The 13,419-nt window shown below is 41.4% G+C and overlaps 1 protein-coding gene across 1 annotated transcript in view; it reads left to right on the top strand.

Annotated features, from left to right (window-relative positions):
* The first annotated feature begins 600 nt into the window (after positions 1-600).
* Positions 601-13,419, top strand: part of LOC138811985 (inter-alpha-trypsin inhibitor heavy chain H2) — a 30,696-nt gene continuing 17,877 nt past the window's right edge. Inside the window, exons 1-6 of the mRNA XM_069999929.1 lie at positions 601-795; positions 2,747-2,821; positions 5,011-5,043; positions 6,791-6,960; positions 8,533-8,637; positions 11,191-11,353. Of these exons, the coding sequence (XP_069856030.1) occupies positions 712-795; positions 2,747-2,821; positions 5,011-5,043; positions 6,791-6,960; positions 8,533-8,637; positions 11,191-11,353 (630 nt within the window). The 5' untranslated portion in view covers positions 601-711. The remainder of the gene's footprint in view (positions 796-2,746; positions 2,822-5,010; positions 5,044-6,790; positions 6,961-8,532; positions 8,638-11,190; positions 11,354-13,419) is intronic.

The raw sequence follows: 13,419 nt of genomic DNA on the forward strand, positions 1-13,419 counted from the left end.
AAAAAAAAAGCACTATCTCAAAAATACCTGGAGCAAAAAAAAAAGGATGAATGTCTGGCTGAAATGGTAGAGCAGCTTCCTGCAAGCACAAAGCCCTGAGTTTAAAGAACATCTCCATTCTTTGTATGTAATGGTACTCAGTTAAGATGGAGGAAAATATTAACCACAAACTCTTTGCTCAGAAAACCATGTGTTTCTTCTCTTATTTTTTCCTAAATTTCTCCTGCTTTGACTTCAGCGAAAGAAACTGGTTTACAGAAACTTTTTCCTCTAGTGTTTTCTGTCTGGTTTTATTGCTCCAAGCATAGCTCCTCCTTTGATCCTTGAACATCGAGGATAATTATATTTAGGTTCCTGATTGTGACATCAGAAGAAAACCGAAAAGGCAAAATGTTAAACATAAAAAAAGGCACAAACATCTAACCCTCAATCGGACCCTGACTTCTCACCCTTCCACCCAGTGATGGCTCCTGGGTTTGCTGTTTGAATGACCTCTTGGTATTCCTTTCCACCCCCACAACACAAGTTTCAGCTCCAGAACAAATATTTGTCCTGGTGTTGAACAAAGTTAGAGAGCTTTACTTCTTTCTCTTCTTTTTAAAAATGAACTGTGCTCCTCTGCTGTTCCTTTGAACTTGGTTCAGTAGGAAGAGGAGTGCAATTCTCCCCAGACCATATGCTCCAGGGAACTTGGCACAGCTGCCCAGCAAAATGAAGCTACTCACATACTTTCTCATCTGGGTATTTCTTTTGGAAGTACAATCTTTTGAAATTCCCACAGATGGCCTTTCCGAAGTAAGTAGTTCCAGACAATTGCTTGCTGTTGGTTTAAGTTTGGGGTGGGGGGTTGTTTGTTTGTTTGTTTGTTTTTGCCAGTCCTAGGGCTCCAACTCAGGGCTTGGGCACTGTCCCTGGGCTTCTTTTGTTCCAGGCTAGCATTCTACCACTTGAGCCACAGAGCCGCTTTCAGCTTTTTCTGTTTATGTGGTACTGAGGAATCAAACCAAGGGCTTCAAGCATGCTAGACATGTACTCTACCACTGAGTCACATTCCCAGCCCTGTTTTTGGTTTAAATATGGTCAGCGCATATGGTCATTGCAATTGGCATTCAATGAACTTGTTCTGTGGAGAATGGAAACGTGAGAGAATGTTCATCAGTGTACACATGTTTGCTGGCATAATCACTGGAATATATTTGCCTCTTAAAATGTTCACAGGTCTTGCATCAGAATTAAGTCAAGTTCCATAGTCAGACATCATACTGTAGCATTTATTGATGGTGCAAAGTTGCTATTCCTTGCTTGGAATGATAGGGCTGGGAAGGTGGCTCAGTGGTAGAGCGCTTGCCTTGCATGCATGAGGCCCTGGGTTTGATTCCTCAGCACAACATACACAGAAAAAAAAGCCAGAAGTGGCACTGTGGCTCAAGTGGTAGAGTGCTAGCCTTGAGCTGAAGAGCTGAGGGACAGTGCCCAGGCCCACAGTTCAGGCCCACGACTGGACCTCCCCCAAAAATTATGTGTGTCAAGCAATGCATGGACTAGTACACTTTTAAGAACTACTAGTATGGTGAATAAATTAGTAAATTCTTAATAATCATTGATGAGCTGGTCACCAGTGGCTCATGCCTTTAATCCTAGCAACTCAGGAGGTTGAGATCTGAGGATTGTGGTTCAAAGGCAGCCTAGGCAGGAAAGACCATGAGATTCTTATCTCTAATTCTCCAATCAATCACCAGATAAAGCCAGAAGTGGAGCTGTGACTCAAGTATACCCAGGCCCTGAATTCACACCTTAGTATTGGCACGTAAAAAAATCATTGGTATTATGGTGATGAAGAAATATCCATCATGTTTTACTCAGCATCATTATCAAAGCACACTGTTTTTCCTACCTAAGTAAACAGTGATTAGTGTGATGAGGACATTTCAAATACTCCTATTAAAGGGGCAGGGGCCAGGTACCCCAGAATAAGCACCATGGAGTTCAAGGTCTCTACTTTGGATCCTCAGCCATACCAGTGGAAGAAGAGTCTTGGCTCAGGTCATTCTGAAAGTTATACATGAGCTACTTTTATAACAAAAAAAAAAGAAGAAAGAAAGAAAATATATTTGTAGGACTATTCTAGCAAAAGTTAATAGCTGTGATACTTCAAGAATGGATTCCTTCCAAACATATCAAAATATGATATAGTGTGTTTTCAGGAGGAAAAAAACCTGTTCTGTTTAGAAGCTATCATCTGTTCCACATTATATATTCCAATACTTTGAAATCTATCACAGTGGGTAGGGACTTTCCTATAGAAGGCAAGACACTCCAATATGTTTGTAGTCTTAAAATCATTTCTAACTAGTTTTCTTTCTATAGCTACATTAAGGTAAAGGAGATAGATAGTTCATATTTGTCTAGGCCCACACTGCTAATGCCAACGTTCCTCTATCCAAATATTTCCCCATTCACTACTAATCACTCTGGGCTCTTTGTATTGTCTGATCATCTCCAAGGGGACATAAAAATAAATGTATGCATCTAACATATTTGAAGATGTGAATTTCCATTTATTCACTTCTGAGACCCAATTAATAAACATAAATTCATTGAAGAAAACTTTGTATAGAGACTGGGCTTGTTCGGGGGCAAAGGAAAGAATGTGAAATTGTTTCATGAATCATGAACACTACCAGTTACCTCTTTTCTTCTGGCTATTTTGTTGCAAAATAATACTCATCCAAAATTCCTTTTCAAGTTTGCAGAATATGAAGATCTGGTGGAACTGGCCCCAGGCAAATTTCAATTTGTGCCAGAGAACCGGAGGCATCAGGTAGGGTAAACTGCACTTCCCGACAGTAAAATACATGGAAGAAATCATGATTGAAGAAGTAAGAGAGCTATGGAGATATCTCTTACAAGATTTGCCTCCAGTGGCATTTCAGTCACTTGGAAATGTAAAAATAAAGTTTATTTCTGCAGACCTTTCTAGAAACTTCCAGACATAATGGCCACTTAAAAGATTCACCATCATATCATTTCCACACCCTCCCCCAAATGAAAGATTATGATGTTATTCTAGGACAGAAGTTTGGAGAGTTTTTCTTTGCCCAGACAGTCACTGTGGACATATATTGTCCTTCGTGGGGTCACTGTCTTGGGGAGCAGCTCAGAGAGCCCGTGGGGGAGACAGCATGGACAAGTCCCGGTGAGGAATGGGCTACATCCTCTGCACAGCCAGGAAGGCCTGACTGCTCCCCAGTGTCCACATACGGGGAAAGAAGGAATTCACCCACCTTCAACTCACCGCTGACTTATTTTGTCATTCAATATTTGACTTTCTAAAGTCCAGGCTTTTATAGATCAGCAATGTTAAAACACAACAGGAATGAAGATCTATGTCAGGTTCTTCACCCGGATGCGGGGGAGAGAATGTAGTCAGGCAGCTCGCATTCAGAAAGGGGGGGCACTTCTAGACCTCTTGATGCTACATAGCACCCCTAAAGCCTGAACTCACCTCAAATCAGGCAAGCCTGAACCCTGCATTTTTAAAATATATTTATCGTTATTATCCTTAAGTAGTTGTGCAAAGGGGTTTCTAGTCAGCACGTCACTTTGTGAGTACAGTGGATTTTGCAACCCACTGGTCAATCACTCTTCAGTTGTTCACCTTCCAAAAGCAAGGTGATGCCACTGGTCCAGGCCCATGGGCGTTTACGTGGATAATCCCCAAATGGTGCTCAAGAGCAGAGAATCTTCCAGATGCCAGCCGCTGTGCTTAGCTGCAAGCTCCTCATGGCAGGAACACACTGATAGCCCTGCAGTCCTGAAGGAAACAGACAGCTCTTAACCAAGTCATCGCTCATGTAGAGTAGATAACCATAAAGCAATGTGGATGCTCTGAAGGAGAGAAAATGCTGCTATGGAAACAGAAAAGGAAGCTGACCTCATCAAGATGAGGTTTTAGGGAGAATTTCCCTGTGATCTGGAGGATGGGAAGGGGTTCACTACACAGGATCGGGGTGTAGAAGGGGCACTTCACCATGAGAGCAGCAGTGCATGTAGAGTGAAATGTCAAGAGCTCTTCAACCAAACACAAAGCAAATCAGACAGAGAGACAGAAGGGAGTGCATGATGCTCAATACGACCTTGATTGAATGTCTTCATTTAAAACAATGTTTGTTTTAGAGCCAGGTGAGGTAGCTCACACCTGTGATCTTAGCTACTCCAGAGGCTTATGAATGATTTCAGTTGGAGGCTAGCCATTCATGAGACCTCATCTCAACAGAAAAGGCTGAGTTTGGTAAGGTGTTCCTGTCACCCTAGCTAGGGCAGGAAGCATAAATAGGAAGATTATGGTTCAAACTGGCCTGGGATAAAAGTAAGAGCCTGTATCAAAAATAACCAAAGGAAAAAAAAAAAGATGGGGCCATTTGGATTCTATCTACCACACATGAGGGAAATGATGCAACCTTTGTTTCTCTGGCTTGCTTCACATAATATCATTTGTTCCAGGTTTTTCTGTTTCCTAACAATTGGTACAATATCATTAACTGAAGTATAATAGACTATGGAGAGCCCAACTGGTGAATTGAAATCCCTTTGTAGAACTACTTAAGAATAATACAATATGTAAAGTAATAATTTTAAGAATTTAAATGGGCTGGAGGCTTGGTTCAGTCAGCAAGGCACCTGCCTACCTAGCAGGAGGCCTTATGGAAACCCTAATTACACCAAGGAAAACAGAATAAAAATATTTGTTTTAGGATTGTATCATAGAGAGCCATATGCATGCAGTAAAAATTGTTGGATGAAGTCTGGAAGCAAAACAAAACAAAAATAGTTTTTGAGGATATTCCAAATAGTTTTCTGAAACTATTCACACATTTATTTCTTGGCTCCATTGGATGAACTATAGCTAAGTTATAGAAGGAAAACTTTTGGATTGAGAGAGTAGTTTTCTGCCCTGGAGATAATAAATACCATGCACATAACAAGTAACTCTCTGTCTTCCTTCCACAGAGAAGCCTTTCCGAAGAGTCAGGAGAAAAGATGGTACGTTTGCTTTGATTTTGTTACAGATTGATGTCTGAATGATTTTCCCGTTAACCATTACCTGAAAACCAATCTGGTTGTCTCCTTGTCTATGTCATTGAGAGTATTTACCTAGCTTTTGAAATACTCTTTGCTCAACTCTCTTTGGAAGTGTCACTAAAATTCAGCATTGAATGAGCAAAGTATTTGCAATCAGGTCAGATGAACCAAGAACTGCAAATGTCTTCTTTATTTTCTTCAGTTTTTCTGACAACATATGTATTTATTCCAGTATGACATTTTTTATTTAACATGGAGACTGAAAAAAAATTCCTGGAGCATCTCAGGTGCCTAAGATGGCCCAAGCAGGACTTCCTGTGGCCAGAGAATACATACAGGAAGTGGGTTATGTTATACTTCCTGCTCTGAACAGACAGGACCATCAGAGCTCATACTTAAGGGAGAAAAGAGCAAGTATATTAGCCTGGTTTTTATCTTAGCTTGGTTTTAACAATAATCTTAATACATGAATATAATGTACTTCAATCAAATCCGCCCTCTTCTATTACTTCTTCTCTTTCTTTCTTCCTTCCTCCTCTCACCACCTTTTTTACACTTTTTATTGGTTTTCATTGTGATAGTTTCTTTTTTCTTTTGGTAGCATTGGAGTTTGAACTCAGGGATTCAAGTTTATTAGGCTGGCCCTCTACCACTTGAGCCAGGCTCACAGCCCTTTTGTGCTTTAATTATTTTTCAGATGGAGTCTCATGAATTTGCCCAGGGCCAGCCTCAGACCATAATCCTTCTACCTATGCCTTCCATATAGCAGGAATTACGGACATATGCCTCCATACCAAGATTATTTGTTGAGATAGACTCAGTAACTTTTATCAGAGCTTGTCTTATGCTATAATCCTCCTGATCTCTATTTCTTGAGGAATTAAAGTTGTGACCCACCAGGCCTGACCTTATGATATTTTCATTCGTACATGCATATATATATAGTGTATCAATCATTTCCACTGCCCTATCACCTGACTGCTGATTTCTTCCCAACAGTCCTCCTTTCACAATAATTATTATTTTTAAATTTTTATTGCTATTACTACTTTAGGTCTAAATCTCATATATGACAGAAAATGTGTGATATTTGTCTTTTGAACTTAGTTTATATCACTCAGCATGAACCATAGTTTCATTGATTTACTGCAAGCAATATAATTTTATTCTTCTTTGTAGTTGAATAATGTTCCACTGTGTGTATGTATCACATGGCCTTTATCCATTTGTCAAAGAATTCAGCGTATTATGACTCAGAAAGCAGCTGGATTCTTGTGGTTCATGCCTGTAATCCTTGCTACTCAGGAGGCTGAGACCTGAGGATCACAGTTCAAAGTCAGTGGGACAGGAAAGCCCTTGAGAGTCTTATCTCTGGTTAACTACTAGAAAAGCTGGAAGTGGAGCTGTGACTCAACTGGTAAAGGACTAGCTTTGCACAAAAGAGCTCAAGGACAGCACTTAGGCCCTGAATTCAAGCTCCAGGACTGGCAAAAAAAAGACTCAGGATGCTAAAAGGCATCACAAATTATTGCAAAATAATTTGCATTGTTACTAGGAATCAGGGGCAGCCTAATAGCACCTGAGCCATGTGTTTATCAGTGCCCTAGAATGGTTTGCGACAAATTCAATGTACTGTGGTTGACACCATATATATATGGTGCACTACATTTTCTCTGTGGGTACCATTATATTGTTTTTCCTCTTTCAGGAGGATGCCGATCAGGTAACACTTTACAGCTATAAAGTCCAGTCTACCATTACTTCTCGAATGGCCAACACCGTCATCCAGAGCAAACTGGTGAACCATTCTCCACAACCTCAGAATGTCGTGTTTGATGTTCAGATTCCCAAAGGAGCCTTCATCTCCAACTTCTCCATGTAAGTAACTCTACACAGAGCCTCTGTTAGAGTACATTAGACTTTGTCAGAGAACCACACAGACATCCAGATACAAAGAACAAAGAAAGGTTTATTGCCAGTGAAGGGATTGGCAAGACCCCTTCTCACAAGGGAGGAGTGAGAAGAAGTGCCAGCTATTATCTGAGGTGACCTATATAACCTACAGAAGCTGGGAGGGCCTAGGAAGTGGAGACCCCAGTGTGAGCTTGTGGACCAGGGGCTTCATCATGGCAGTCTAGGATTCATGGCTGCTGCCCAAGCAGTAGATAAGGGGCCCTGCAGCTGCCCAGACCTGAAGATCACTCTGAGGGACTCTTGCTGCCTTATTTGGTGGTAGCTGCCCACAGAGGAGTGCCATCTCAAGGTAAAGGGGGGCTGGAGGCTGATTATTTACTGCCTTTACTACATGAGCTTAGTGTTGCCTAGGAAGGGAGCATTCCAAGCTATGGAAGGGGGAAGGCTCTTGCTAAGCTATGGGAAGGGAGCTCAGTGGGCTAACAGCCCTGAACCGGGTAATGGTCTCCTCAATGATTCAAACACCCTCCTCATTAGCACTGACCTAAATCATCCACTGTTCTGGGGAAGGACAGGTCTTACTGCTTGAGACATACTGCCCTGTCTTAGTCAGCTGGTGCTGCTATGACTAATTACCACAAACTAGGTAGGTTTCAGCATTAAAAAGAAAAAAAAGATTTCTCATAGTTCTGGTGTTTGAAAAGCCCAAGGCCAAGAAGCTGACAGCCTCAGCTTTGGGGAGGATTCACTTCAGGATTCATGATAGCTGTCTTTGTGCTGCCCTCATATGGCGGAAGAGGGCAAGTGAGCTCTTGGCACACAGTCCTATTCATGAGGACCCTACGACTCTCATTACATGTTCTAATTACATGTTCTAACATGTTCTAACACCATAATATTGGGGAATAGATGTCAACAGATGAATTTTGGTGGGATACTTTCTGTCCTATACGTACCCCAGACTATGCTTAATTCTTAGTTCTCAAAGAATTATCTGATGAACCAAATATAAGTTGGCAAAGTAGTGACTCACCTGTACTTCTCCTAGTTATTGTAAAGGCATGCCTAAAGAAATTTGAGCGTTAAAATTTGAATATGAAAAAGGTTTAAACACAAACAATAATATATAAAGGGAAGTTTGTAGGGTGAGAACCAATGAATTACCTAACATCTTGCCAGTTCTGGGGCTTGAACTCATGACCTAAGCACTGTCTCTTATTTTTTGTATTCCCAGCTAGCATTCTACCAGTGGAGCCCAGTTCCGCTTCTGGTTTTTTCCTGGTGAATTGAAGATTGGAGTTTCACAGATTTTCCTGCCTGGATTGGCTTTGAACTGTAGTTCTCAGATCTCAGCCTTCTGAGTAGCCATATTACAGCATAAGCCACTGACCCCAGGCTATTTTTCTCTTCTTATTTCTTATAGATACAAAGTGGCCATTGATCCGCTCATTAAGTCAGCCTTGTTGGATTGGTTGTTTGTTACTCATTCATTTTGCTGAGACTCCTGTTCTGATTGGCTACCTTATTGTTTTCCAGGACTGTGGATGGTACAACATTTACTAGTACCATTAAGGAGAAAACTGTGGGCCGAGCACTGTACTCACAAGCAAGAGCAAAAGGCAAAACAGCTGGATTGGTGAGGTAAGGGCTGGGTGAACAGGATTTGCCTTCTTACTTCCATGGCTGCTGCTCTTGCTATTCCATTTGCCCAACTAAAAGTAGGCAAGTGCCAGGTGCCGGTAGCTCCTGTTTGAATCCTAGCCACTCAGGAGACTGAGATCTGAGATCACGGTTCAAAGCCAGCCAAGACAGCAAAGCCCATGAGACTCTTATCTCCAATTAGCCACCAAAAAACCTGGAGCTGTGGCTCTAAGTGGTAAAGCACTAGCTTTGAACTCAGGGATAGCATCTAGGTCCTGAGTTCAAGCCCCAGGACTGGCTCCGAAAAAATAGCAAAAAGTAAAAAAGTAGGCATGAAATCTGAACAAATGCAACTTTCTCAGTCATATGGTAGAATCTGGTCCCACACTATGTCCTAAAAGACCTTGCTTTCCCCAATGGGCTTTGGGAGATCTCACACATGTTGCACTTACACTGATTGTCTCACAGGTAGATGCCTGCTCTGTAAATAAACTCTAGTCTGTTTTCAAAAAGTGTAAAGATAAACTGCAGAAATAGTGTGCTAGTGAGCTTGTCACAAAACAACACAGCCACAGAAGAAAGCTTGGGATATATTCTGATGCTTAATTCTTATTTTAATGCTTTAGTATTATTTCTTTATTTTATTTTATTTAAGAACATACTGTACAGAGGGGTTACAATTACATGGGCAGGATAATGCATACATTTCTTACCAAGCATTGCAGCCTCCTCCTTTGTTTACCCTTCACCTCCCGCTTTAGTATTATTTTTATTGGAATAGGGCCTTCTAAAGGATTACACTTAAGATTTGGCAGATTTTTTCCCTTTATAATATTACATACCACCCATCTCAAAAATAAATAAATAAAATTTTGAGTAAGAAGCTGTAAAGAATTTTTGACTTATTACTCCTTCCATTACTCATGTTCTGTCAAATTCTGTCTGGCTTTTTCTTCTTCATCTTTTCTTCTACACCTCCAGATTTACCTCTAGTAGTTCTTTTCATGTTATTTTATTCATTCATTTTTTTCATTCAGTCCATCAATAGAATTGCATCCAGTGTCAATGCTGTACCCAGTTACATTAGAGATGGCAGCCACACAGAAACAGACAACTGCTCATGGGGAAGAGAGAAAAGGTGACCTGGGTTACCGTTCGGATAGTGGACGAGGGCTAATATACACAGAGTATAAAAGACTATGGGAGCTCAGCATACAATTTTTAGGAGATCCAAGGCTGGGAAGGTGGCTCAGTGGTAGAGCGCTTGCCTTGCGTGCATGAGGCCCTGGGTTCGATTCCTCAGCACCACATAAGCAAAAAGAAAAAAGCCAGAAGTGGCACTGTGGCTCAAGTGGTAGAGTGCTAGCCTTGAGCTGAAAAGCTGAGGGACAGTGCCGAGGCCCAGAGTTCAGGCCCCACGACGGGGAAAAAAAAAAACAGTAACAATTTTTAGGAGATCCAGAAAACATCTTTGCACAGGCTGGATGTTTCAGCTAAGTCCAAATAGGTGCATGGGAATCAGCCAGATGGAGAAAAGGAAGAAAAATTCCAAGCAAAGAGAACATTCTAGACATGCTGCAAGGTCAAGCAGCCCTTATGTCTTCACAGAGCTCCTGGCTACCTCTCCCACCATTTCTACCACACCGTGTATTCATTTATTCATCCCACAAACATGGAATAGAGACTCTTCTGGATTTAACAGAAAATCTATAATTCACCTTCCAGCGCACTAAACTGAATCTACCACTCACCTTCCAGCTCAGACTGCAAACATGACTGCAGACCACTCCCACCTTCTTTCCCATCCTGACACTCACAGTACTTCCCTGATCCCAAACAGGCTGATTATGTACCATCCTGCCTGGATTATTTAGATTTTGTTTAAGCATTCATTGTTCATCCTAATCCTGCACTCACATTACTGTCGAATCCTGTTTCCTCTTCAAAGCCATAAACCTTCCAGATCAATAACCTCACAACTTTCAATACATAGTTATAACAAAAGACTTTATAGTACTCAGTTTCATGAAATAATAAGATTCTCCCTAAAACACTTGCAAAATATGTAAAGAATCTTTCAGTAAGTCTCAGAATAAAGTAAGGAAGCGGAATTGTCTTTGGAGGAAGGTAAACTTGGGGTTGATCCCTGGTGTTACACTTGGCTCACTGTGGGGTCCTGAGCAGGGTTCTCCTCCTCGGTGAGCCTGGCTTAGTATCATCTAAATAAAATGACAGTATCGATGCTCACCCCACAAAACTACTATGCGGGAGATGCAATAGGCTACTTCCTGGCAGAGTGGGGGCCAGTCAGTGGTAGCCTTTTCCAGATATCCCTCAAATCTGTAAGAAGCTCTAGAAAAGCTTCGATCAGGGAGGGAAAGTGACTGAAATTCCTGGTGGGATTAAACTTATCTAGAAATTGTACTTTTCTCTGGTGTACCTTGTTCGTGAAACACTGAGCAGGCCTGGTCACCTAGGATACAGACCTGTGTCTAGATGCTAGGACTCCATGTGGTCGCATGTTGATGATGTGGGGGTGGCTCTCGCACGTAGGAGCACCGCTCTTGATATGGAGAACTTCAAAACTGAAGTAAACGTCCTTCCTGGAGCCAAAGTACAGTTTGAACTTCATTACCAGGAAGTAAAATGGAGGAAGCTGGGATCTTACGAGCACAGGCTTCATCTGCAGCCTGGCCGGCTAGCCAAACACTTGGAGGTGAGCCTGGGTTCCCAAAGTGATGCTGCAAGGGTGCGACATCCCATCACCCTATGGTTCCCAGCCTCAGTTTATACTTTCTGATCCTAACCACTACCAGTGGTGTTTGGTGTTCTTATCCCACCCACCTCCCAAATATATGGATATAGTAGACCGAAAAGATTTGGTTTGAGGTCAATCATATCGCTTTTTTGTAGATTCTGACACCAGTTTAACTCATCGCTGACTATAATAATATTGGCTAATATAATAAGGTTCCAGGGATGCTGAAAAAAATTACCACCACAGAGCTGCATTATCTCCCAGTCCGAAGTCTGAATTGAAGGCATTAGCAGAGTCCCTATGATTTGCTCATAGATATAGACAATAAAAAAGGATGCATTAATTACAGTGAAATCTTAACTCCTATTTGAATTAGAATTCTTCGCTTGTATCTTCTTAGCTGGCAATGGTGTATCTTGACCAGTGATTTTGTGACCTTGTAAGTCTACTTTCTTCCTTCTTGATCATTTTGCTTCCCCTGAGTATCCTAAGTCTCCCTCAGCTTTCCCCTTAGAAGAAGACTTGTTATTGGATTTAGGGACCAAAGGAAGATTCCATTTCCTTAGCTTACTTTTATTTCCCAAAACACCTTTTCCGAATAAGTTTGCATTCATAGGTCCTGTAGATTTGACAAGATATCTTTCAGGAGACTATTATTTAACCCATAACACTGACTAACAGTCGACTTTCTCCAAGTTTCTACTTTCTTATCAACAAAGAGACGAATATTTGCATTCCTTATTTATGAGTGAGATGGACTTAGGGATATAGTTGGAGAGCACCCATTAGTAAGATGGATTTATGGAAACAAGAGTTAAATGAATATTAAATTGTCTTCCCTAATTACCCCAACTATCTCCTAAAGATAGTTCCTTCGGGGCTGGAATAGAGCTCAGTGGCAAAGCACTTGCCTAGCAAGTGCAATGTCCTGGGTTCGATCCCCGGTACCAAAAAAGAAAAGACAAAAAAAAAGATAGGTGCAATTGTAATTCTAATTTGAAAATCTGCACACCTGATAAATCATATCATTTTATTCTCAAGGTATATGTGATTGAGCTCTTTTCTGGGCTTCTTATAACACATACTGTGCCTTTCTGTGAATTAATAAAGATGCTTTTCCTCCAGGCCAAGATGTCCCACACAGCTATGTAATTCTGGTTACTTTTCTAACAATGATAATGAATGTGTGCCAGTTAGTCACCCACATTGTCTTGCTCAATACTTATAATCCCTTGTAACCACGATGAGTCAGCCATTGCACCTGATGATGAGACCACACACACACACACACACACACACACACACACACACACACACACACACACACACACACACACACACCTAATAACACAAAGAACTAAAAGGCCCAAGAAAATATTCATTTTTGACAGAACTACAGAGTAGATGTAGAGATGTAGAATAATTTAAGAATAGCTTTCCTTTCTTTTCTTCTCTGACAACATGAAAGCGCCTATAAATAAAAACGGAATAGTATGAAGAAGAGTATATGATTCCATTTTTAGGTATTCCCAAAAACCCTGAAGGTGGACACCTGATAGGTGGAGAGGTGGGTGCATAAAAATAGAGTGGAAAAATAGAAAGAGACCCGCCTTGTGCTTCTAGAAGGGGGAGGTTTGTGGAGTGGCCTTGGTTTATAGCAACTTACTCTCTTGCAAGCTAACTCATTCCATAAGGCTTGACGACCCCATGACCTAACTCCCTAGTGTAAGGTGCCACCTCTTCAAGTCTCCAGCACTTGAACACTACCATCAGCTCCCAGCACACGAGAGCTTCTGGGTTGCTCCCAAGTCATCCCAGATAGGAAATGAGTCCTGAGGAGTGACACAGTAGAGTGCATGAGTTGCTGGAAATAGTAGAATCACAACCCGGGGAATTTAAAGAACTTCCAGGATGATATAGAACATAAAGAATTTCCCAGAATGCTACAGAATCATGCTGAGCAGACTCGGTGATGATAAAACCATCAGAGGAGGTACCAGTAGTTGTACTGCTTAAAGACTTAA

The sequence above is a fragment of the Dipodomys merriami genome, unplaced genomic scaffold (genome assembly GCF_024711535.1).
Source record: "Dipodomys merriami isolate MVZ:Mamm:240054 unplaced genomic scaffold, mDipMer1.0.p SCAF_554, whole genome shotgun sequence".
NCBI lineage: Eukaryota > Metazoa > Chordata > Mammalia > Rodentia > Heteromyidae > Dipodomys > Dipodomys merriami.